The sequence below is a fragment of the Ipomoea nil genome, unplaced genomic scaffold (assembly GCF_001879475.1).
Source record: "Ipomoea nil cultivar Tokyo-kokei standard unplaced genomic scaffold, Asagao_1.1 scaffold1361, whole genome shotgun sequence".
In the NCBI taxonomy this organism is placed as follows: Eukaryota; Viridiplantae; Streptophyta; class Magnoliopsida; order Solanales; family Convolvulaceae; genus Ipomoea; species Ipomoea nil.
In genome coordinates, this window is record NW_017617789.1 from 1,054,966 (window position 1) to 1,079,359 (window position 24,394).

The 24,394-nt window shown below is 31.2% G+C and overlaps 1 protein-coding gene and 1 long non-coding RNA gene across 2 annotated transcripts; one reads left to right on the top strand and one right to left on the bottom strand.

The window, feature by feature from the left end:
* Nucleotides 1-18,227: 18,227 nt before the first annotated feature.
* On the bottom strand, nt 18,228-23,721 carry LOC109185908 (tobamovirus multiplication protein 3). The gene is made up of 11 exons (XM_019335887.1): nt 23,384-23,721; nt 22,573-22,663; nt 22,329-22,381; nt 22,148-22,240; nt 21,999-22,070; nt 21,043-21,115; nt 20,922-20,967; nt 20,300-20,363; nt 19,868-19,921; nt 18,974-19,051; nt 18,228-18,669 (listed from the first exon to the last, which is right to left on the bottom strand). The coding sequence occupies exons 1-11, from the start codon at nt 23,543-23,545 to the stop codon at nt 18,577-18,579; spliced, it is 879 nt and encodes a 292-aa protein (XP_019191432.1). The 5' UTR covers nt 23,546-23,721; the 3' UTR covers nt 18,228-18,576.
* Nucleotides 20,089-20,275, top strand: LOC109185909. Its single transcript, XR_002055067.1, has 2 exons — nt 20,089-20,148; nt 20,229-20,275. It is a non-coding gene; the product is annotated as an uncharacterized LOC109185909 (long non-coding RNA).
* Nucleotides 23,722-24,394: the final 673 nt, after the last annotated feature.

Genomic DNA, 24,394 nt, shown 5'->3' on the forward strand with positions numbered 1-24,394 from the left:
AGCATAAACCCATGCACTTTAAGTATTAACTCACAAACTTTAAGTTTCAACAATTACTGGTATTAATCACTACCCTCACACACATTAAGCACAAACCCTACGCAAATTAAGTTCAAACTCCACTCACATTAAGAACAAATCTCACGCACCTTAAACACAAAAGCCCACACTTTAAGTTTTACTAACTACTCACATTAAGCACAACCTTACGCACATTAAGCACAAACTCACGCACCTTACGCACAAGACTCACGCATATTATATACAAAACTTACGCACATTAATCACAGAACCACTCACATTAATGTTGACCTAAATACAAAAATTACAAAATTGCCACCACGTTTTTTTTTAAATTTTGGTAATCCTAGACGTTGATTTAAGCGAGATGAATGGCCCAGATTAAACCGCACAACAGCACCTGAGTAACCTACCCGCACCAGAACCTAATTATATATATATATATATATATATATATATATATATATATATATATATATATATATATATATATATATATATATACACACACACACATGTGTATGTATTTTTCAACATAATGAATGATGATATTAATGATTTTCCATTCATCATTTGCACGTTCAAATCATTATTTTCTGACTCTCATTCAACTCATTCATGTCAACTGTTACTTTTTCTTCTTTTTAATACAGCAGAAGAATACAAAATAATTAATTGAAATACCGCAACATTACATCATTAATACTAGTGGTCAAAGTAAGCCGAATATAATACTCCCTCTGTCCCATTTTATGTGTCTTACTTTCCTTTTTAGTCTGTCCCAAAATGTTGTCCACTTTCTAAAATTGAACATCACCATCATTCTACTTTTTTCAAATTACCCTTCTAGCTTTTGCTTTCTTTATTGTTTTTATTTTCAAAAGTGAAAAAGTGAGGGGCATAATTGGAAAGTGCATAACATTTACTTTAATTCATTAAAAAGCGTGCAAAAAGTAAATGAGACATCCAATTCGGGACGGAGGGAGTATGATGGAGTCTCCCATATATGTTGGGGAAAATAGGAAAACAAAGAATCAAGAACTTCAGCTATGTATAAATACACTTTCTTACTCCTTATAAGATTTTAATCATGTTGTATGAGTAACATGGATTTCAAATAAACTTGTACGATACAACTATACAAGAAGTTAACAAATTATTTGAATTGCAACGAGATTCAACAAGATAAGGTTAGGGGAGAAAAAATTTGAAAAATATCTCATAATTTTCTTGAACTTATATTGCACTACAAGCTAAGGTCTGAAAATAGACAACTCCGCTCAGTCATGAAAGAAGAATGGGTCGGATTTGGCTGCATCCTAAAGATGAGAACAATATCTTCATTGCTGCTAAATAATGTATCTCCTTGTTAGGGGTCTACTCCCCACAAGAAGCCGAAGTAATAGCTATCTGAGAATTTATGAGTTGGCTCAAGGATCAAATATTAAATTTTAAGAAAAATTGTAATTTATGTTCTTCCATAATATGACAATTATCAATGTCACTCTTGAATTATTAGTGGTGTAAATGTTGCCTCGTAATTTTTAAAACGGTACATATATTGCATCTCTCGTACCGTACGGGAGGAAAATTGAGGGGCAACAATTACGCCACTAGGATCAAAGATGAAATTAACTCTATCTATTAGATACCAAATGATTGTGGTCCTTGTAACAATACTTTCATTGTAACAATATTGCTTATAATATAAGGTTTCCCAATTTCAACTTGAGCTATATATCTTGCTCACATAGAAAATACATATCCTAATTTGATCACATACATGTTAGTGCTTGATCTACTAAGTGTAGGCCTGCAGGTGGTTCATCAAATAATTTTAATTATTTTCTTTAATTAATTTGCATATATATATGACAATCAATTAGTGGTCTAATAATAAACAATTTTCAGAAAATCAAACAAAGATATCATCTTAATAATTTGCATGGCAGCCATGGCTAATAAAGAAAAATGTGTTTATGATATAGTGATTAAGAAAGCATAAAAAATGATATTATAAAATTGAATATTATATGTGACAAGGCACTAATATTTAGTATCTAGATAAGATTTTTGTCCCTCAATTATAGAAATATAGTCGAGTCTCCATTAATTATAAGTGAGCACTAATAATTGAATTAATTTCACGACTTTTGAGATTCTATTACTTTTGGTGTACAACTTTAAAATTTTTCAATTTTTGTGTCTAACTTTGTAACTTTTATCAATTTTGGTCCTTTCGCCAAATTGATTACGAAATGTTACTGAATTTTATATTTTTAGGGGTAAAATCATCATTTCAAGGAAATGTCTTCAATATCTAAACAAAACCACTGTAAAACAATATCTATAGGTGTTTGATCGATGAGAATAATAGTTAAGACGGGTAGAAACTAGACACAGATCTATGAGATTTATAGCAACAACGATTAACAAACAATTCTTTTTCTCTTAATATGGTTTTTCTTTTGTTTAGATATTGAAGATCTTTCCTTGGGATGACAATTTTACCCCTGAAATATAAAATCCGGCAACATTTCGTCGTCAATTTAGCTGGAAGGACCAAAATCGATAAAAATAACAAAGTTAGACACCAAAATTGAAAAAAATTAAAGTTATACACCAAAAGTGATCAGGCTTCAAATTTCATGGGACCAAAAATGAAATTAAATTCGCTAATAATTTTAGTCCCCCAATTATCAATATAATGATGTTCTTCCCCCTATATTGAAACATTAGTGACAATTAATTTTAGTTTGAAAATATAATTTCTCATGGCCAAATTTGTAAATCCTCACCTTAATATTCTCCTCCCGCCCCCACCCCCTCACATATTTCCCTTCTCTCTACATCGAGGGCGACAAATTATACATTCTAGTTAACAAACAAAGATATATCATCTTAATAATTTGCATGGCAGCCAATTGAAGAATAATTTGCATATGACAATCAATTAGTGGGCTAATAAAGAAAAATTTGTTTATGATATAGTGATTAAGAATTGAAGAAGAAAAGTAGCAAGCATAAAAAATGATATTATGAAATTGAATATTATATGTGACAAGGTACTAGTATTTAGTGTATGTAGATAAGATTTTCGTCCCTCAATTATAGGAATATAGTAAACTCTCCATTAACTATAAGTGCGCGCTAATAATTTTAGTCCTCCAATTATTAGTATAGTGATGTTCTTCCCCCTATATTGAAACATAACCAACCGTGACAATTAATTTTAATTTTAAAATATAATTTCTCATGGCTAAATTTTTAAATTCACCTTAATCTTCTCGCCTCCTTCGCCCCCCCCCCTCCCCCCCCCCCCTCCCCACACATATTTCCCTTCTCTCCCCATCGAGGGCAGCAAATTATACATTCTAGTTATTTGGGTTGCAACCATTGATTCGAAAGAAAATTATGTTTTTTTAAAAAAAAAATCTCAATATATAGTCTGTCTATTGGATATGATGAAAATATGGGAAGAGAAGTATAACTGAGATCAGCTTACAAGTTTAACCTTGAGAAATTAGGTTTTAAGACAAAAAAAAATAGTAAAAGTCTCATTTTCTTTTGAAAATACTCTGTATAATATTGATCGAAGATAACTGAATAATAAGGTAATTAAATATAGGTAAATATATAAGGTAACTAAAACTATGGGAACTTATACTTGGAGGATTGAGTCCGTTGTACTATACCCTTATAATTGAAGCACTAAAAGTCTCATTTTCCTTTGAAAATACTATGTATAATATTGATCGAAGATAATTGAATAATAAGGTAATTAAATATAGGTAATGTGGTAGAGTAATAACTTAAAATGTTAAAATTTCGGTTATTGTATAATGTATTGAACTATTATTTATATCATACAAAAATTAGACAATAGAAACTAAAGTGACTTCTAGTCTATGTAGCTCTAGTGTAAATACAATAATGACTGATCAGAGGCATGGTGTGGCCTCTGATGGACTTTTGGATCTTGAACACTCAATTAGATCTAACAATATTTATTAGACTGGACCACTTAGATTAGACTAATTAGTAATTACTAATACTTCGTCAATATGGTTTAATTATTAATTAATTAATTATATAAATGATGATAAATTAAATGCAATAAAATAGTTTCAATACTCTATTATTTAAATCAAATATTCAAATGAAATGATCGAAATGGTACATTCACTGCACGTTCTACAAAATGTATAGTCCGATTAGATGGGACAATTTGGTTATCCCAAAGTCAAAATGCATTTGAAAAGACAAAGAAACTGGCATTGCATGCGGTATGCTACCTCCTCAAGGCCTTGTGTGAATCCATTGTAGAGGAACAAATATATAATCAAAGTAATATAATTTGCATAATTAATGTTATATACCTTTAACTAATTTGATTTACAGTAAAATTTACGGTTGCTATCCAAAGGTATACTTTGAATGAAATCAGTCTTGTAATTCTAATCGACAAAGGACCGTACCATAAGGAGTTAAATCAACTTAAGTTGCGCATAGTTACCGACTCAAACCAAGAAAGCCAATAAGCAACTCTCATAAAAATCAAAATTGAAATCTTGTAATTACCAAACTAACTATCTGATCAATTCGATTAGGGTTTATCCCGTATTTACCTTTAATTAAAACATTAGTCCATTATACTCAAATATTCATTATACATTCATACGGTATGGACTTCCATTCATATGTCAATACAATTAAAATGCCAAAAGGAAACTAGTTGAGTAGCTGTCCAACTCATTTCTATCATCATTTTCGATCCTCATCTTTTACCACCATCATTTTCTTTAAATCCTATGCACTAAACGACAATCAACATAGTTTGCGTAGGACTAATTAGAACAATTAAAACCAATTTTTAGATATCATGTGGTTAAATTGATGTTTGAATCTTTTATTACCTAAATAAAATAGTTCTATTTCATACATAGTATGGGTATATGAGCATAGTTAGAATTTTTTGTTTTTTGCAGCAATTACCTGATGGTATGCATTGGGTAAACTTTATTCCTGCATAATAGATTAATAGAAGAAAATTTCACTTTTGATCTTATGACTATTGGGTTGTTGTTAATTACATCCACGAGTTTCAAAACTGTCAATTTAATAATGTTATTATTCAATTTTTCTCAATTTCAGTCCCTCCGGCCAAATTACCTGCGAGAAATAGTCAGAATTTTTTAATGGCTAAAATGACGAGGGCAAATTTATCTTTTTTACTTATTCTCTCTTCATTGTCTCTTACCTCATACCCTTTTCAACACTCCAATAGTCACAGGACCACAAGTCATACAAAAAGAATAAAGCGTATTAAAAAGACCCCATGTCTATGTAGTAGCTGCCAAGTAGCAGTCTTGTTATATATCCTAATAACATGTACAACACAATAAAGTTGCAAATTAAACTTGCAGTTATGATGACCTTTAAAAAAAAAAAAAAAAATATCATTGGTCTGCAAGTGACTTGTGTGTATTATCAGATTGCTTAAACTAAGGCTACTATTTTGTATTCAATTCCTTTATCTCTTTTAGCTTTTTATCCCGACAACAAACAAACGTACACATTATATATATGTAACTCCATGTTTATTAATTACTTCTTATAACATAAGATAAGGTTGTACATGCTCCATTATGTACACAAAGTCAGCCATCAATGATAGGTTAGGCAACTAGGTGAAAGCTGTTGTTACTTTTGTTAAGTTTGAGACTTCCGACGTGAGATTAGGTTATTAGCTTCCCCGAGCAGGCGAGCAGAGTTATTCTTGTATTAATTGTGATGGTGATCAAACACTTAAAATATAAATAACATATTTATGACATGTACATTTATATGTACAAAAACATTCTTGGGCCCGAACCACCCCGCTCTGCTCCATTCCTTATATCAAACATACTCAATGGAACCAGTCAAATAATTTCATATCAAAATGTAGTATTACTTTAATTTGTATCTTTTACTACCATCTCTATAGAAGGTGGCTTATTCTTCATTCTTTGTTAATGAGTACTATTATTGATTATTGCAATTATATTTGACACTTTATTAATCACATCAACCAAAATAATTATAGTTGTAATTAATTTAAAAGTTAATTTCATTTTTTGTCCTACATTTATGGGTGGTAAATGGTAATACACTTTTAATCTTTTTTTTTTTAGAACATCTATCTTTAGTCCTAATATTATTATGGTATGACTATTTTTTTGTCCTCCATTACTGAAATCATTTAAATTTCGTAAAATACAATGGCATTTAGGTCTTCAATTATAAATTTTTAATATATATATATATATATATATATATATATGTATGTATGTATGTATGTATATATGTATATATTAGCGGGTCAACCCATTTTGTATTTAAAAAAATATACAAAATATCTTTGTATTTAACGACATTTCAACAATTTTGTTGACGGATGACAAAAATGGTCATGCTACAATAATACTATGACCAAAGATAAAAATCTTTAAAAAGAATGACTAAATGTGGACGATCACATATAAATCTACGACGAAAATTAGAATTAACTCTGATCTTAATTTAATTACATTTCTTATCATATTGAACAAAAAAAAATGATAAGTTAGGTGGCTTTAATTTAATCAAACTCTTTTGGAGCATGTCAAAGTGGACTAAGTTCATTGGTAAGTTCATGTATTTTATCATAAAATTAAAAAATACAATTCAATGGACATTGACAACAATCTTTTATTAATAAACAACATACAACCAACTTTATAATTCTTGAAGTTGATAATATATACACCCTAACTTTAAAACGGACCAAACGCGTCTCTTAAATTTTATAATGTATCAACAAAGAAAAAGCTTTTAGGGTCTTTAACAAACAAAGGTGTCACCCTCAAAATGGTTAAAACTTTTTTAGAAGGAAAATAATTTTAAAAAATGGAAAATATATTCATACGCAATCTATTAGGTATAGACTAATGAATTGCAGCCACAAGAAATACACTAAAGTGGTGAGTGGACTGCTTTAATTGTTCTGGATCAAAATGAGAGGGTGCAGGAAGACAACAATACACAAATATTAACTTCTTTTTTTTTTTACTTTTTACTTTTTTACAGCATTATCCAATCAATTAACCTTAAATACACTTGATTGTGACACCCATTTATCCTTAGTCCACACATTTATGTGGTATCATATGTAATTTGAAACAAATTTATATGTTATCCTACTTTTTACCATAGTATTAATGGTATTTTATAAGACCTGAAAGGGTACGGTGAAAGCGCCAGAACATGATACTAACTTATACCAAAAGGTCATAAATTCGATTCCTGCCAACATCATCTCGATTGAGTCTGTTATACATGGTTTTTCTAATGCGATTTAATTTACTTCTCTTGCACACCCTCAAGTAATGGTAAATTACAAATTTATATGTTATCCTACTTTTTACCATAGTATTAATGGTATTTTATAAGACCTGAAAGGGTACGGTGAAAGCGCCAGAACATGATACTAACTTATACCAAAAGGTCATAAATTCGATTCCTGCCAACATCATCTCGATTGAGTCTGTTATACATGGTTTTTCTAATGCGATTTAATTTACTTCTCTTGCACACCCTCAAGTAATGGTAAATTACAAATTTATATGTTATCCTACTTTTTACCATAGTATTAATGGTATTTTATAAGACCTGAAAGGGTACGGTGAAAGCGCCAGAACATGATACTAACTTATACCAAAAGGTCATAAATTCGATTCCTGCCAACATCATCTCGATTGAGTCTGTTATACATGGTTTTTCTAATGCGATTTAATTTACTTCTCTTGCACACCCTCAAGTAATGGTAAATTACAAATTTATATGTTATCCTACTTTTTACCATAGTATTAATGGTATTTTATAAGACCTGAAAGGGTACGGTGAAAGCGCCAGAACATGATACTAACTTATACCAAAAGGTCATAAATTCGATTCCTGCCAACATCATCTCGATTGAGTCTGTTATACATGGTTTTTCTAATGCGATTTAATTTACTTCTCTTGCACACCCTCAAGTAATGGTAAATTACAAATTTATATGTTATCCTACTTTTTACCATAGTATTAATGGTATTTTATAAGACCTGAAAGGGTACGGTGAAAGCGCCAGAACATGATACTAACTTATACCAAAAGGTCATAAATTCGATTCCTGCCAACATCATCTCGATTGAGTCTGTTATACATGGTTTTTCTAATGCGATTTAATTTACTTCTCTTGCACACCCTCAAGTAATGGTTTTACTTGATGTCCGAGAGTCTCGGATTTGCTAATTTGAAAGCCATTCAACTTAAGTTTCAAGGCTAACAGGTCATTTGGTTGGAGAGGGGGAATTACGTGGGAAAGGAATTGCAATTTCATGAGAGATGAATTACTGAGAATAAAGTGGGAAGTTAAATTCCAGTGTTTGGTTTACAGGAATAGAAATTACTGGAAATTTCAATTCCAATGTTTGGTATACATGGGAATTGAAAGGGAATAAGTAGTATAAAGTCAAAAATGACCATTGTTGTTGTTAGACATTAATTTTAGGTTAAAAAAAGGAAGGGATAATTTTAACTCATCATTATCTTTTTGTTCTTCCTAAAATCAGGGGGGGCATGGGATTTTAATTCCATGAAAATGGAGGAATTACAATTCCTTTCAAGTTTCAACCAAACAAGGAAATTTTGTGGCCTTTGGAATTAGGTGGGAATTAAGTGGGAAAGGAATTTAAATTCCCTTCAACCAAACGCCATGTAAGTGTTTCTAAGTTTTGGATGGGAAAACTTTCAAGGTAGAGTGTTTCTACGTTTTGGACAGATATCCTTATAAGAACTATACGAAAATTTCATAAGACGTTTCATGGTTATTTTCATAAATAAAAAAGAATTTAAGTATGTATTTCCTAAATACAAAAACTCGTATAAAATCGTCTCACATAAAATAGATTTTAAATATGTAATACTCTATACATTTTCACAAAAAGTATTTATGAGTCAACAAGTATTATAAAAATATTATGTGTTCATTAAAAAGCATTAATGAAAATATAATAACTTTTAGTAAAAATGTAAAATTGTTCACTCATAAAATGTACATTTGTTGAAATTAAATTCCACTAGGCCTGGACTCAACTTGCCGGCATGGTGTAATGCACGTTGAGTATTTGCTAATAATAGTACAAGCACCGAGGGCTTGTTTTCTAGAAACATTTTTTTTTTGAAAGTATGTTTCTAGAAACATAAATAATAAAAACCTTTTTTTTTTTGTTCAACATTAAATATTTTTAAATGAGAAAATAAAACAATTGCGCATATTTAGTGAATGTAAAAACTTTAAATTTTAAAAGATTTAAAATTAAATATAGACCATGTTTGGTAACATAGTTAGTTTATCAGTCAATTTTGACTTATTTGACCACTATTAACTATTTGATTTGGTTAAACAATCAATATAAGTGTTTGATTAATTAGTTTTTTTTGTAACAGCTTATTGCTCCAAAATACTCAAATTCAAAAAGCTGCTCAAAATAGCTTTTTTAATCAGATTTTTTAGAAAGTCATTTTGCAAATAATCAACTATCAGCTAACAGCTAATTTACCAAATATCTGTCTACAATCAGCTAATGCTATCAAACTAGTTAAACTCATTAATCCAATCAGCTACAGCTATTTACTAAATACTCCATTATTATATTTGAGTGGATTGTTTTTCATTTGGAAATTAAAATAGAAACCATCTTTCCATTATATTTTTTCCTAACTTTTCTAGTCAAAGTAGTTTTGAAATAATTTTTCATTTGAAAAATAAGATAGAAAATGCTAGCACTATTCACTCGTGTTTGCGTTGTGAATTGATTTTTGGGAAAATGACACTTTTTCCCCCGAGTTATATACCTATAGCATTTTTTTTCCTGAATTATTGAAGTGGCTATTTTTCCCCCTGAAATGTTAAATGGACATATTTACCCTTAAAATAAATAATTCATTTATTTTTTTTCTCCAACAAATTATGACCATAATTTGGTTCAAACCAAACAAACACTATAGCAACCAAACCGAAATATTCCAATTACAATTTTGAATCGAAACCCGATATTTAGAGTTTATTAAAATCGTGAATCGGAACGGACTGTTCATGTTCCGAACTAAAAAAAAATAAAATACATTTATTGTTGAATTTAGACTATTTTAAAATAAAAACTAAAATTTTAAAATAAAGACAGTTCAAAATCGCGAACCCGATCCGGAATCGCCGGTTTACGGTTCAAGATTCAAATTTTTTATACATAATTTTAATAAATTGACATCTAAATATTGGGTTTTAGATTTGAATCATAACCGGATACTTTTAATTCGATTGCTTTAGTGTCCGGTTCAGTTCAAACCGAACCGTGGTCATCCCTACGTATACGCAACAATTTGTTGGAGAGGTAAAATAAATAAAATGTTTACTTTAAGGATAGAAATGTCAATTTAATATATCAGAGGGAAAAAGCACCACTTTTAGAATAATTGAGGGGGCTAATGTGTTTACTTAAATAATTGAGGGAGAAAAGTACTATAAGTATATAACTCAGGGGAAGAAGTGTCATTTTCCCTTTATTTTTTGTTTGTTTTCTTTTGTTTTTTGGAGGATGTGTTACTATTTTATAACTTTTTTCTCTTACCATGTGACCATATATAGCCCATGATGCAATATAGCCCATATATATGGTTCATTATTATAATAATGTAAATTTATTTTGACCATGATAGATTCATTATTATAACATTGACGAATGTTTATTAAAAATTTAGATTTATTAAATATGAGTGCATATTCATTTTAACAATACAATAGGTTCATTAAAATGACATTAATTTGTCATTATTACTTAAACATAATATTCTCAATCTATTTTTTAATAAATAAAATCACTGTTACAAAATAAATTATTAGAAATATCTCATTTAGATCTTTTAAATGATACCCATATTAATATATTTTTTAGTATATTTTTCTATAATCGTGTGATGAAGTTATAGTACATAGCGACATAATGAATATGTAATCTTGATTTATGATTATATGTTTAATAAGTGATTACTTAGAAATTAGTTTGCTTTAATTTCTATTTTCGTCTTAACTATTTTTTAATGGACTTGCAATATTGATAAAATAAATCTCCACTATTCCCTTAATAAATCTATTTTAAGTCCATCAATATTAGTTTAGATCCAGTATAAATGAAAAATTTAAAAGATAATAAACATATTCCTTTTATATTTTGGCTATCAAACACCCTCCTAATTCCTTCCTGACATACCAATAGAAAAAGCCTTTAATTGTACTCGCGAATTATTATATTAGTGAAAAGATTTACAATATATTCTTTTACCATTTATATATACACCACCAAATTACAATAGTTATGTTGTGCAACCGTGTGCACTATGCATGGTGCACACGGTTGCAAAAACGACGTCGTTTTGACTAAAAACGCGCGTCTCATTTAAAAAAAATATTCAGTTTCAATTCCCCTCAACAGCATTATTGTGGATATATAGTTATGAATTTGTAGATATATAGTTATCAATTTATGGATATTTAGTTCATTCATTCTGGATTTTGTGTTTTTCATTCACTGTGGATATATAGTTATGAAATTGTGGATATATAATTCAAATTATGCACAAAAAATGCTATTGGCGGGAATCGAACCTGAAATTTTTTTTTTTAAATGGGACACGCGTTTTTAGTCAAAACGTTGCAACCGCGTGCTAATTTGTGACCAAATTAAACCAATTGTTATCCACAAAATATTCAACTCTACATGGATATTTGCTAGCTAAGGATCTTTTGTTTTCCTAAAATCTTTCAGACTCTCAAATTCAAATACTATTTCCATAACTCATACTCTTAAGAGAACCGAATATCTTTTCTCAAATACTGTCTACTGAACCATTGAGCTAAGCTAATCAAATAACTAAGTAGACTACTTGGCATTTGGCAATAAATGTTTTTTTATCCGTCATGATGTCACGTTTTACATGCCATTAAGCCTATTTTGTCTGCTGTTTATGGTGTTGTAGCTTGAGTAATGCTTATATAGTTATATATCATGGATTAAGGTTCACAAAATAAGATAAATCGCTAATATATAATTATTTTGATTTGCAATACATTAAAAATGAACATGTATTAAGATTTACTTTAAGTAAAAAAATTGATCAATTAATTAACTTAGAACTTAAGACATCGGCAATAAATGTAGTCATAGTGATAAGCTACTCGCCGCAACCTGACAAGAAAACGGCCTCCCGAGCAACAATATTAGCGGCACGAAGGACAAATGAAGAACTCTAAGGTTCAGCTCGAACGACCATGACAACCTGATGGGCATCCATCTCAACGTCGACACAGTCCACACCCATCACCTTCAGCCAACTTAGAATTTCTCTCACACCCATCGCTTCAGCCTCCTTCGGTTGAAAGTATAATAAATCTACTAAAAATGAAGATATAATATATTAAAAATAAACACGTATAATGGTCCGCCATATAAACATATAAAATAGACCCCGTAATACACAATATAATTTACCATGGCCAGTCGACCAGAGCATGATTCTTGTTTTGACGTATCAAAAACAAAACAAAACCAAAAATAAATAAAATAAAATAAAAAATCAATTCTAATATATTCAAACATAAAGATTGCCCTATCTAGACCAAGATAAAACCCCACGAAAGGAAATGAAATTAAAGAATATAATTATGTTTAATTAATTAAGTTCAATAAAATAAAAATGAAGTGAAAATTAGGTGATTGAATTAGACATACATCATCACAACCCAAAACCCAATATGAAAATTTTTAATCTCTCCATTAACGTACGTAGTGGAAGGTCTAATCGTATCCATAGTTGGCTTTTAAAATTAATTGTTTGGGAAAAGTTGGATTAATCAGCAGACAGACATCTGTCCAAAATTCTGCAATCAATCAATGCTTTAATTTTTCATTAATATAATTAACAATAAACATATACATTAAAATATGTAAAGACAAAACAATGGCCACACGACCATTCTTTGTCATTATACTATGATGTGTTTGCCGTGGAAAGTTGTTCTCAAAGTTGTATTTGCTTGTTTTATCTCCCCCAATCACCTCTTATTAACATTATTAATTAATTGTTTAATTAATTATTGAATTAATACATCTTGTCATTGTGTTGTGATCCCTTTGTTAATTAGTAGTGGGAATGAATTGGACTTGTACCCATTTTGTATAGGAGAGTACATATATATTATTATATGTTAATTGGTGTCAAATTTCATAATTAATTAATTAGAATTAGTTGTTCATTTGTCTTGCTCCACTAAGATTTGTGGTCCCTATACTCGAATATGATGGCTAGTTTCCTCCTTAGCCTAGCTTCCTAATCAATAGTGGTAAAACATATCAGCTTAAGATCGAGTTTGAGTTTTGCTGAGATCAGAGTATATTATTTTTTTTCATTTTTGTTGTTTTATATCTAGTTTTTGTTTATTTAAAAGTTATTGTAATTAAGTCATATTTGATATTTGATTGATGTTAATACACAAATGGTTATAACTATATTGATTGATTTAGTGTAATTTTACATATTGATCATATTAAGCAAATTAAATGATGATGATTACAACCACAACAATGAAAACAATGGATGGTTTTATGGGCTTGTTTGGCAATCAGCATTTTACGGCTAGCGGATTGTGTTAACGAATATAGCGGATCAGATTGTATTAGCGAGTTGAACCAGATTGGCTAAAGGAAGAGATCGACTGAAGCGCTCAGCCAAACTCACCCCCAATCTCGTTATATTGCACCTACGATTGAATGTTGGGATTGTAACATCATATTAACACCAACTGATGGAATAATATAATATTGCTATATTAATTATAATTATTTATGAGGGAAGATGCAGTCAGAGAAGAAAGAGTCAGGCCAAGAAAATAGAAACATTACGTGGCCTTAATATTAGGGGAGATTGCAACTTCAGAAAGGTGATATTATATAAAGGCTCAGGAAGACAGAGGAAGCTCACGCCAGTCTCAAACATAAAATCTCTCTTCTACATACATATTCTTTCTTCTTCCATATATTTCATGGCTATGGACTTACCTATGTACATGTACTACACCTACAACTTAGTGGATTACGGCTTGACTTAGCCTAAAAGGCCATGGTTTTCACCGTATTGGTTTCCACGTTAAATATCTTGTGTCATGCCTATTTATTTCTTATTTATTGATTCCCTGCAATCATCCTTTCTTAGGGAGATTATTGACCCCCGGGGTATGTAACTTCCCGTAGCCTTCCCTATTTTCTTGCCAACAATATATTAATTTAATATCAAAGTATAGATAAACTGGTAATGTCAATTAAGTAAAATGATATTGGCTTATAAGTATGGACAATATTTTATTGTATGAGATTTTTAATAAATAGTGTCGTGGTATACTGGTGTCATATTGGTAAATAAAGACAGTAATTGTTGATACAAATATACAATGCTATTTTAATTTGTCTCATTATTTTATAATTTTTGGAACCCAACCCCGGGGAAAATGTGAAAGTCAACCATTCTATTATTCCATTTCGCAGTGAGATTTTTCTTTTTAACTTAGTCTCTTCCAAATAAATTATATTTATCTGAACATAGATTTTGCAAAATCAGTGGCCAGATGTTGATCCCAGATTTGTGACTAATTTCCAAAATTTCAAGCGCATACGGATAATTTAATAACTAAGAGCAAATCAGTAAATTAGGAACCCAACAACTAATCCCAGAAATACGTTGCATAACACACAACACACAATCAGGGTCGATTTTTAGATTTTTGTGGCCCTGTTAAGGTAAATAAATAAGGTCCTATCAAAATTAAAATCTTTAAAACTAATACCGTAATTTTATTATCTAAATATATAACAAATATATATATATATATATATATATATATATATATATATATATATCCGTGCATCGCACGCGCACTGCACAGATAGTTGGACAATTATTTGCTCGAATTCAAGCAAGGATAACATAAAAAACATAATCGATACAACACATTTCATCAATTGCAATATATAATATTCGTTATAATTTAAAGATTATAACAAATCTTTTCCGTGTAACGCACGTGTAAAAATAAACATATTATGGAATAATAATAATAGTGTGCACAAGTTTGGAACCTTAGACCTCAAAGTTACAATTACAATACAATAAATACATGTTCCTACCATTTCTTTATAGAGCCTTTTAAATTTAATTAAAAACTTTTAATTTTTATTTCTAAACTAACTAGGTAAAAATAAAATATTGAGCTTCTAAAATTTGGGGCCCTGTGCGGTAGCCCAGCTTGCACAGCCCAAAATCCGAGCTTGCTAGACACACTACTGAGTCGTATCGACCTTTCATGGTGTTGATGCACTCACATCAGTCTGTCTCCCTACATAGGATTGGTTCCTCTATGTTTCCCCAGTTTCTAGGGTTAGGGCCACTAGTCTTAATCCCCTTTTCCTTTGAATCTATAGGGTCAGGCTCCCTGCCATTCTCCTTGCCATTTCTTTCTTTTCTAGTAGGGGGCATAGTTGTACTTGTTACTACTATTATTTGTACTTTTTATCTTATCCCGTGTTTTGGGAGAAGGATGATCGTCGCTCTATCTTGCCTGACTTTGTCAGTTTGTCAGATTTTTCATTATTTTAAATATTATTCTATGTTGCTTATTATATTTAATTAATTTAAGAACGTGTGAAACTGTAATATATATATATATATATATATATATATATATATATATATATATATATATATATGTAATTTCTTGTATTACAGCTGGGGTTGACTATAGTTTTGAGACTTGCCGGTAATGCTGAGACCGGCATATTGAAGCATACATACAAAATAATAGTTTTTGTTATAATACTCAGCTATGTCTCTCTTGCTATAGTAGGAGGTCCTCATGGTTGGAGTGCTCGCGCATATCCTTTGGAGGTGGCGAGAGTAGGACGTAGTATGGAGTACATTTGTAGTCAATTTGTTCTTATGATGTTGATTCCCATAATTCATAGCCTAGTATGTATTCTGGCATTAGTATATGTCGTATTCTCTTGGCTTGTTGTAAGATAGATTAGGATAAACGAATTTGTAAGAATATTTTTATTATGAATGAATGAATATCAATTGAAAAGTTGTGATTTCTGAGTTGAGGTGTATGAATGACGATGTTATGTTTTGGCAGGGTCGGTTTTTAGATTTTTGTGGCCCTATTCGGGTAAATAACTAAGGCCCTACCAAAATTAAAATCTTTAAAACTAATACCGTAATTTTATTATCTAAAAATATAACCAAAAAATATATATATATATCCATGCATCGCACGCACATTGCACGCGCACTGCACGGATAATTGGACAATTATTTGCTCGAATTCAAGCAAGGATAACATAAAAAAAAAAAAAACATAATCGATACAACCCATTTCATCAATTGTACTATATAATATTCGTTGTTATAATTTAAAGATTATAACAAATCTTTTCCGTGCAACGCACATGTAAAAATAGACATATTATGGAATAATAATAATAGTGTGCACAAGTTTTGAACCTTAGACCTCAAAGTTAAAATACAATAAATACATGTTCCTACCATTTTCTTTATAAAGCCTTTTAAATTTAATTAAAAACTTTTAATTTTTATTTCTAAACTAACTAGGTAAAAATAAAATATTGAGCTTCTAAAATTTGGGGCCCCTCTAAAATTTGGGGCCCTGTGCGGTAGCCCAGCTTGCACAGCCCAAAATCCGGACCTACACACAACAACGGGTTACACAATTATCTAGTGAGCACAAGCTTTCCAGCGGATTCAATAGACCCGTTGAGTAGTCTCGTTAAACGCACGAGTCTATTATTGAACCTGTTAAAATATCTCGTTATCTTATCACCAACTGAACGGAAACAAATAAAATTAAAATACGTTGCACCGTTGTGGGCGAACATGCAAGTATTATTGTCCTTGTTGTCCTTCAGAAAATTGAATTTCTTGGTTAAGAACATGCATAACGCAACCTTCTTTCTGTTGCGATCGATCCCATCTGATTCTTGTTGTTTCATTGCTTCAAGACAAATCCCCATTGCAGATAACACATGCGTCTTGTCACCGTTTGTCATATGTTAATCATGTTAGAGCATGTAATATACACTAGTATTTTATATGCGCGATGTATAAAATTATATGTACAATATTAACACTCAACGTTAATTATATTTAAATAATTTTTAAAAAAATAATAGTATATAATTTTATTTTAATTCATAATTATAAAATTCATATTATATTTAAAATATAGTTGATAATTTGGATAATAATTATGGTATAATTCACATTATTAAAATAAAATTTTAAATATGATAAATTAATAAATATAATTATGGTTACATTTTATTAAAATCTAGATTAAATTAAAACTATTTCTTATATTACTTCAATATATAATGTTAATCTACATTATTACTATATTGAAGAATGTATAAAAAGATGTACATATATGGTAATAATAATGAAAAAAAATTACATAAGTTATAACAATAGAGATATTTTTGTTAAAAATAAAATTATATAAAATACTTCTATATCATAATGTATACAAAATTAACAGAAAAACCGACATAAATTAGAAGTATAACCTTAATTAAGACTTATTATGTCTTTAGACTAGAAATATAATTATGAATCCAACTATAAACTTAACTTTTTAATTGAGACAGAACACATGTTTAAATTTAGTATCATAAGTTCAAATGTTCACATCACCCAATAAAAAAAAATATCGTCCATTCTACAAGATGGGAGACCAAATAAAACAGAACGAGTATAGACGTACGGGAATTTGTTCATTCCCGTAAGTGGAAGACATTATCAAGCTAAAGTTTTCATAACCAAATTATTATACCTCTATGTTACACAAGGTGAGTCACATATACATATTCATTTTTAATACATCACAAATTCATTTTTAGAGTAAATTAAAAACTTACAATATACTGTAATATACCGTATGTCAGTAATCCAAGTTGTCTACTTCATTCAAGGTAAAACAATTAGGAAATGATCCTGTGATAGCAAGTGCACAATAAGGAAAGTGACATCCTTGATGAAAAGAATATAAATCCACTATACAAACTTTGATTGAGTAGATAAAAGACAGCAGAGAACAATGAACGATACAGCAGCTAAAGCAACAGGAGCAATTATCTTCCTTCTTTATCTTCTTTTTGGGTTTTTTTCTCACGTGGGGAGAATATTAAACAAGTCAAACATACAAAAATGAACATAACTTGAAATGGATGTACAAATTGGCAGCAGCTTAGAGAGCATCGCGTTGGGTCGATTGCGCTTAAATCCATTCCAAGTAAGATAGGCATCATAAAAGGCCAACTCCAGTCCATTATCTCACTCACCCCGTTTCATCGTTAATCACCGTCCAACCTGTCAGCGAATAGGGTGGTACTGGGTGATTCCGCGCTTTGGAGGCAACTTCCTCAATATGAAAAGGACAAGGGAAGACGGCAATATCTCCACCAACTGCAAACAGTTTCAACGATTTCATTACCCAACAAAACATACAAGTAACATTTCCTTCTTAAACAACAACATTGGCCCATGTTTTCAGGCTTCAAGATTTCAGACATTTAAAAGAGGGAAGATAGAAAGCGAGACACTTAAAACTTAATGCCAAAAAAAGAACCAAATGTAGACAACTCACTAAACTTAATGCCATAACACAAAACTCTTCACATAGACAAAATGCAGAATGCAATAATTTCTCATTTCTAATTCTCATTAAACAGAAAAAGTCAATTAAAAGGTCATACGCCAGTAAACTTACCAAGTAATACACTAAATTTAAAATAGGATGCTCTAAAACCTCTAGATCCGCTGCTTCATCAAATGCATCGAAGCACATCTGTGGCAAAGATAGAACAGTACAACTACAATTAGGGATACAAAAAATTCCAAGCAATAAACAGCATTTTACCTTAAATAACAATATATTAGCTAGTATACTCAACTATTGAGTTCGAAGACTAAACTCTCATCATTATATTACAAACACATTAAGAGCTCTCTTTCATTCCAAAGTCAAGAGCTTAGGTATTGTGATTAACAATCACTGGATAAAATCAGAGAAGTGACATCAGACAAGAACTAATGAAGTTGTCTCATACTCTCATGGCAAGACAAACTCATGATTACTGGCGAAATTTATGAGAGTACAGGGACAAGTTCATGAAGAGTTTGGCATCCAACAAAGAAAAAACATAAAAATTTAAATGAACTTTCATTTCTTGACTTCTTATCTGCAATTAGCTGTGCTAATTATAGCCCAAAACAATTTCCTGCTGGTGCTGCAGCAAGGTTTGCTCAGAAAATGTTTACGAGTTTTAGACAATGGCAGGTAACAAATCGGTATTGCATGCACTCTGTTACTGTAAGATCTCCTATCCACCCATCAGTTGTATATAAGTAGATTAAGCGCTTTGTATAAAGTAGCTTGAGCATCATTTTAGTAATTAATATTATCAACTACATTATGCTACACCATTAAAAATAAAAATAAAAACTGCTTTAATTACAGTGCACAACAATACCCTCATTTGTATACAGTTCATATAAAAACTCTGGCTTTATCAGAATATTAGAAAAGAATGGTGATGCAAATGCATAAATATAGGAGTATAATGTCCTGATTTAGCCAATATTTAATGTAACATAAACTCACCATTATGCATCTGATGAGGAAGCACGAAAAGCAAATTGTTGTGACATAGCCAACCTGTAGCAGTCAAAATGTAAGGAAGCAATAATAAGGAATCTTGCAATCAAGAGACTTTGAGGTGGGAATTTATAGTAAGCTGCCATAAGCCCATAAGTAAATACATGGCAAGTACATTAACAAATATGGATTGCATCAGGCTGATCAGCCATGAAAATGTTAACTGTTTAGTGGCAAGATCAGAATGCCGAATGACCAAACATCTTAATCTGTAAGCAAATCATGCTGTATGCTTCTCTTTCTTTGGTATATGTTATTCATTGCATCATCTAGGAGATGGTTTCCATATCTTCAATTTTTGCCAAAGGCATACTGTATGGGGTAATTTTCTATGAAATACCCAAAAAGGTACAATAAAAAGGAGAAGGGACATAATACCTCCTGTAGCTTCTTTTGTCTTCCTTTTGATTCAACAGGAAACCGCTGCAGCATCAGGAAAAGCCTGGAAGAAGGTAAAATTGGTAAAGATGAGTTGCATAGGAAGCAAACATGTGGACATGTATGTACATGAAGATAAATTACACTAGTTGTTGCATGTCTCATACTGAATCATCAGCCTGACAATCATGAATTCTTGCAATCAAGGCTTATAAGATAAAAATTGCTTTCCTTGTGGATATTTTGTCTTCACACAACTTTAAGATGCTAGTTGCATTGTATAATCTTTGAAGATTTGGCATGTTACAGAAATAGGAAGTTCTCAGGAAAAGGTGAAGTCAAAAGTTTCTGGAAACAGCTATTGGAAGATAACATCATTCATTTCACAAAGGGAATACCCTTCACTCCCGGAAAATTTTCTTGGGACACAGAAAAGATTGAAAAAGGTAACTTTCACAAAAGACAAGAACCCAAGGTTAGTAAAAGTAAATTACTGTTTAATTGTATGGACACCTACAAAAGTTCATTTTTTTTTCTTCTTTTTTTGGGTGTGTGTGTTGGGGGTGGGGGCCAGATAAGTTTGGAAATTCAGATCAATGACAGGAAAAGAATAGGACTATACCTTCCACCATAAAGTAAAAAGCCCAGGGCCGCAAATAAGGAAACACCTGCAATTGAGATGTATTAGTGCATTGTAGTATAGCTTTACACTTAACAGTTATGTCACAAGGTATCATAGAAACCTGCAAAGAACATTTTAGACAATATGACCAAAACTGGCATAGGCTTCCACCATAAAACCAACCACAAAAGTATCTGCAAGACATTGAAAAGAGGAGTTCATCAGCCAACATATACCTGTTACGTATCTAGTGGTGAATAAATTAATAAAAATAAACATATGTATATCAGTATACGCAAATGTGTATTTTTTCATCCAATAAGCTATTTAAGTAAGGTGTTCTCTTATGTTAAATTGTTAACTACCATGTAAGCAAGAAATGAATATAAAAAGCAATAAATATTGCCAAGTTGTTATTATAAAGCTTTAGGAGAACTGTGCCAATGTATCATCAGTGAAGATTGCCAGGTTTTCATTATAAAGTTCAATTGAGGTATACAATATAGTTCTTTATTAGGAATATATTAGCAATTATGGCTCTCATTTGAAATATATATATATATATATATATATATATATATATATATATATATATATATATTATCTTCAGTTTTTTTTTTATAAAAGACCTGATGATAGAGGGTAAAAGCCTGAACATATGTTGTAGATATCTTACCACACCCAGAGTTAGATCCTATCTAGAATACCATTCTGAACGGTTATGCTGTTGCCTAAAAATTACACACTATTTTCCATCTTTGGCACATGCTTATTCGTTTGTCCTTTCCACAATGATTTCTAAATCCATAACTTCCCATTTCTTTCTATTTCCCTACAGTATGGTATGAAAGCAACATCAATATCAAAGGGCATAGGTGTCATTCATGCACTTTATGAAAAAGTGCACTCCTAATTACAACTTCAAAAATAATATAAGGTTATCAGTCTAAAATGAATCTTCATTTTGCTGGATGCATTTTCTTTTTACTTTTTTTGGTTGGGGATATGGACGCTGGTATTTGTTTCTACAATCAACAAAAAAATTCTAAATGTGTAGTGGCGGTACAGAATCATCACCTGGATAGCATAAACAACACCATTAATTGTGAAGAAAGTAGGCCTGAGCCCATCAGTAGATACAGCTCGTGCCTGCAAAGATGAAACAAATCAGAATATCCTCCGGAAAAGAATAATACCCAGAAAGAAGATACGAATATCAAACAAACCTGATAGTATATTTCAGCCCAGAACAACACTAACAATGCATAGGTTGTGAAGAACGCAAGACTTGGCATATCAAGCAAAACATGTTGCATAATCTACCAAAGATGGAAAAGCAAGTTACAAACTGCATGGAAAATTCAAATCTTTAGCAACTAATGATTTTGCAAATTGAGTATGTCTAACCTCAGGGTGCAACTTTTGGATGTCCCGACGAAAAGCAAATACCAAAGAACGAACTGCAAAAGTACATTTATACTTGTCAAACAAAAGTTACATTCGAACTCAGTCAATACAAAAGCCAATGATATGAAATAATTGTGAAGTAAGACAGCAATGTAGAACCTCTGGCAATACAAGAGTGCAGTCAGTTGCCTAAAAATAGTCAATTGTGAAATGAAATTAACAGTGGAAAAAAGGAGATACAAACCTCCATTCACCACAAAATTAAGAAAATGGAAAACTTTCTGAGTGGTCCAACCATACTCTGGCACTCTCATTTGAATGCGAATAAGTTGTACCTAAAATTGTCAAACTACAAGTATTAGAAGGCATATTCATAGCATAGAAACACACACATACACAAAATGTTGAAGAATGTCAATATTCAACAATGACACAAACAATGTTAGTGGCACATGTATAACAATTACCCACATACTACATTTATTGGTATAAATAAAAATAAAAAAAATAAAAAAGCACAACTACAGGATTTACAAAATGATTTCACAACCAAAAGCATTCTAGTAAAACAATAAATCCAAAGAAAAATAGATTTTCTTCATAACAATTCAATGAAATTTAATAAAAAAAAAATGAAAAAACTCCGTAACGTGATTATTAATTTAAGAAATGAAGAATTTCCTTAGAGGCATAAACCAAGAAATCATTACTATTACTAGTAGTAATAATAAATAATAAATAGCCAACAACGTCAATGTTCTCTTGTCAACATCGATTAGGTAACGAATTTGTTCTGAATTTTCTAGTTTTCTCAGAACCTTTAAGCAATCCAAATTGTTTATTAAATTTCAATCCCCCTTCAGGATTCAATAGGATTATCCATTTCGACATTTCAACAACACGTCACACATCCAATTCCATGACAGACATATAAAACCCTAGCCAATCTGAATATAATAAGAAAAGAAATGCTACGAGATTAACAAAAATTACAACATTTTTTACACCGGAAACGATTCCCAAACAATACCGAAATGGATTAACGAATTACATACGAGCGCAACGGCGGCGACGAATCCGTAGAGAATAGCGAGGACGTGGAAGATACGGTCTTGCCAGAGAGGAGAGTCATTGACGTGGTCCCACCAGCTTCTGGCATCGGTGAGGTCGAGCGCTACCACCGCCGACGGGCTCAACGCCATTCCTGCCCGCCCCATCGCCGTCTGCAACCTCCGATCACGATCAGATTTATTTCCTCTTTATTTCTTATTTTTCTTCCCTCTTTTCAACTTTTTCGGTCCCTTTAAAACGGCCGGCGAGAAAGCCCGTATTGAATTTTGGTGGTTTTTAAGGCTCGGCGGTTTACTATATAGGGAACTATGATCCCCTGCTCCTCGGAACACCGCAACTGCCTGGAGTTTGTGCATTAAACGATGTTGTACGCCGAGATGCAGGGGTAAAAATGTCCTAAAAGTACAGCTGGCATAACATGTAGGGACAAGATGCGCGTGCACTGAGGATTATGCTACACGTGGGCTGAGGATGAGGTGGGGCCCTGTTCTCAGCTCTGGGCGGTGAGTCATCCCTGTATTTCAGTTACGTCACGTGAGTAGCTTCCCGTCTCCTCTTTGGATTAAGATTGAACATTACGGAGAATGTTCGATCAAATTCTTTTCTTCTTGGTGAGTCCAAGTCCAAATCACTATTTTCTATTTTAAAATAATTTTTTTTTGTTTCATATCTATAAACAAATATAATATAATTTTCCCTTTTAATCATTTGACAAGTAATTTATTTAAAATTGAAAAAAGATCAAATAAACTTACGAATATTACTTAAGAAGTTAATTAGATCATTAAATTTTCAAAAGGTTACAATTAAGCTCTTAAATATATAATTTTAGACTATTGAAATTCAAAAACCGGATAGTAACCATTACAGGTCACTAGAGTTTCGTCGAGATTTCAACCATATTCCGACAAAAAACATTAGCGAAACGGTCGCTGGTGTCGTTTGGTTGTCCTCTCCGGCGAAGGAGAAGGCGAAGGCGACCCAGGTCACCTCCT

Coding starts and splice junctions, on each gene's coding strand:
- LOC109185908 (XM_019335887.1), bottom strand. CDS start 23,545: ATGGGGCGGGCAGGAATGGCGTTGAGCCCGTCGGCGGTGGTAGCGCTC. Junction 22,241..22,328: donor TCCAAAAGTTGCACCCTGAG/GTTAGACATACT, acceptor CATCTTTGGTAG/ATTATGCAACATGTTTTGCT. Junction 20,364..20,921: donor TTTTTACTTTATGGTGGAAG/GTATAGTCCTAT, acceptor ACCTTCTTCCAG/GCTTTTCCTGATGCTGCAGC.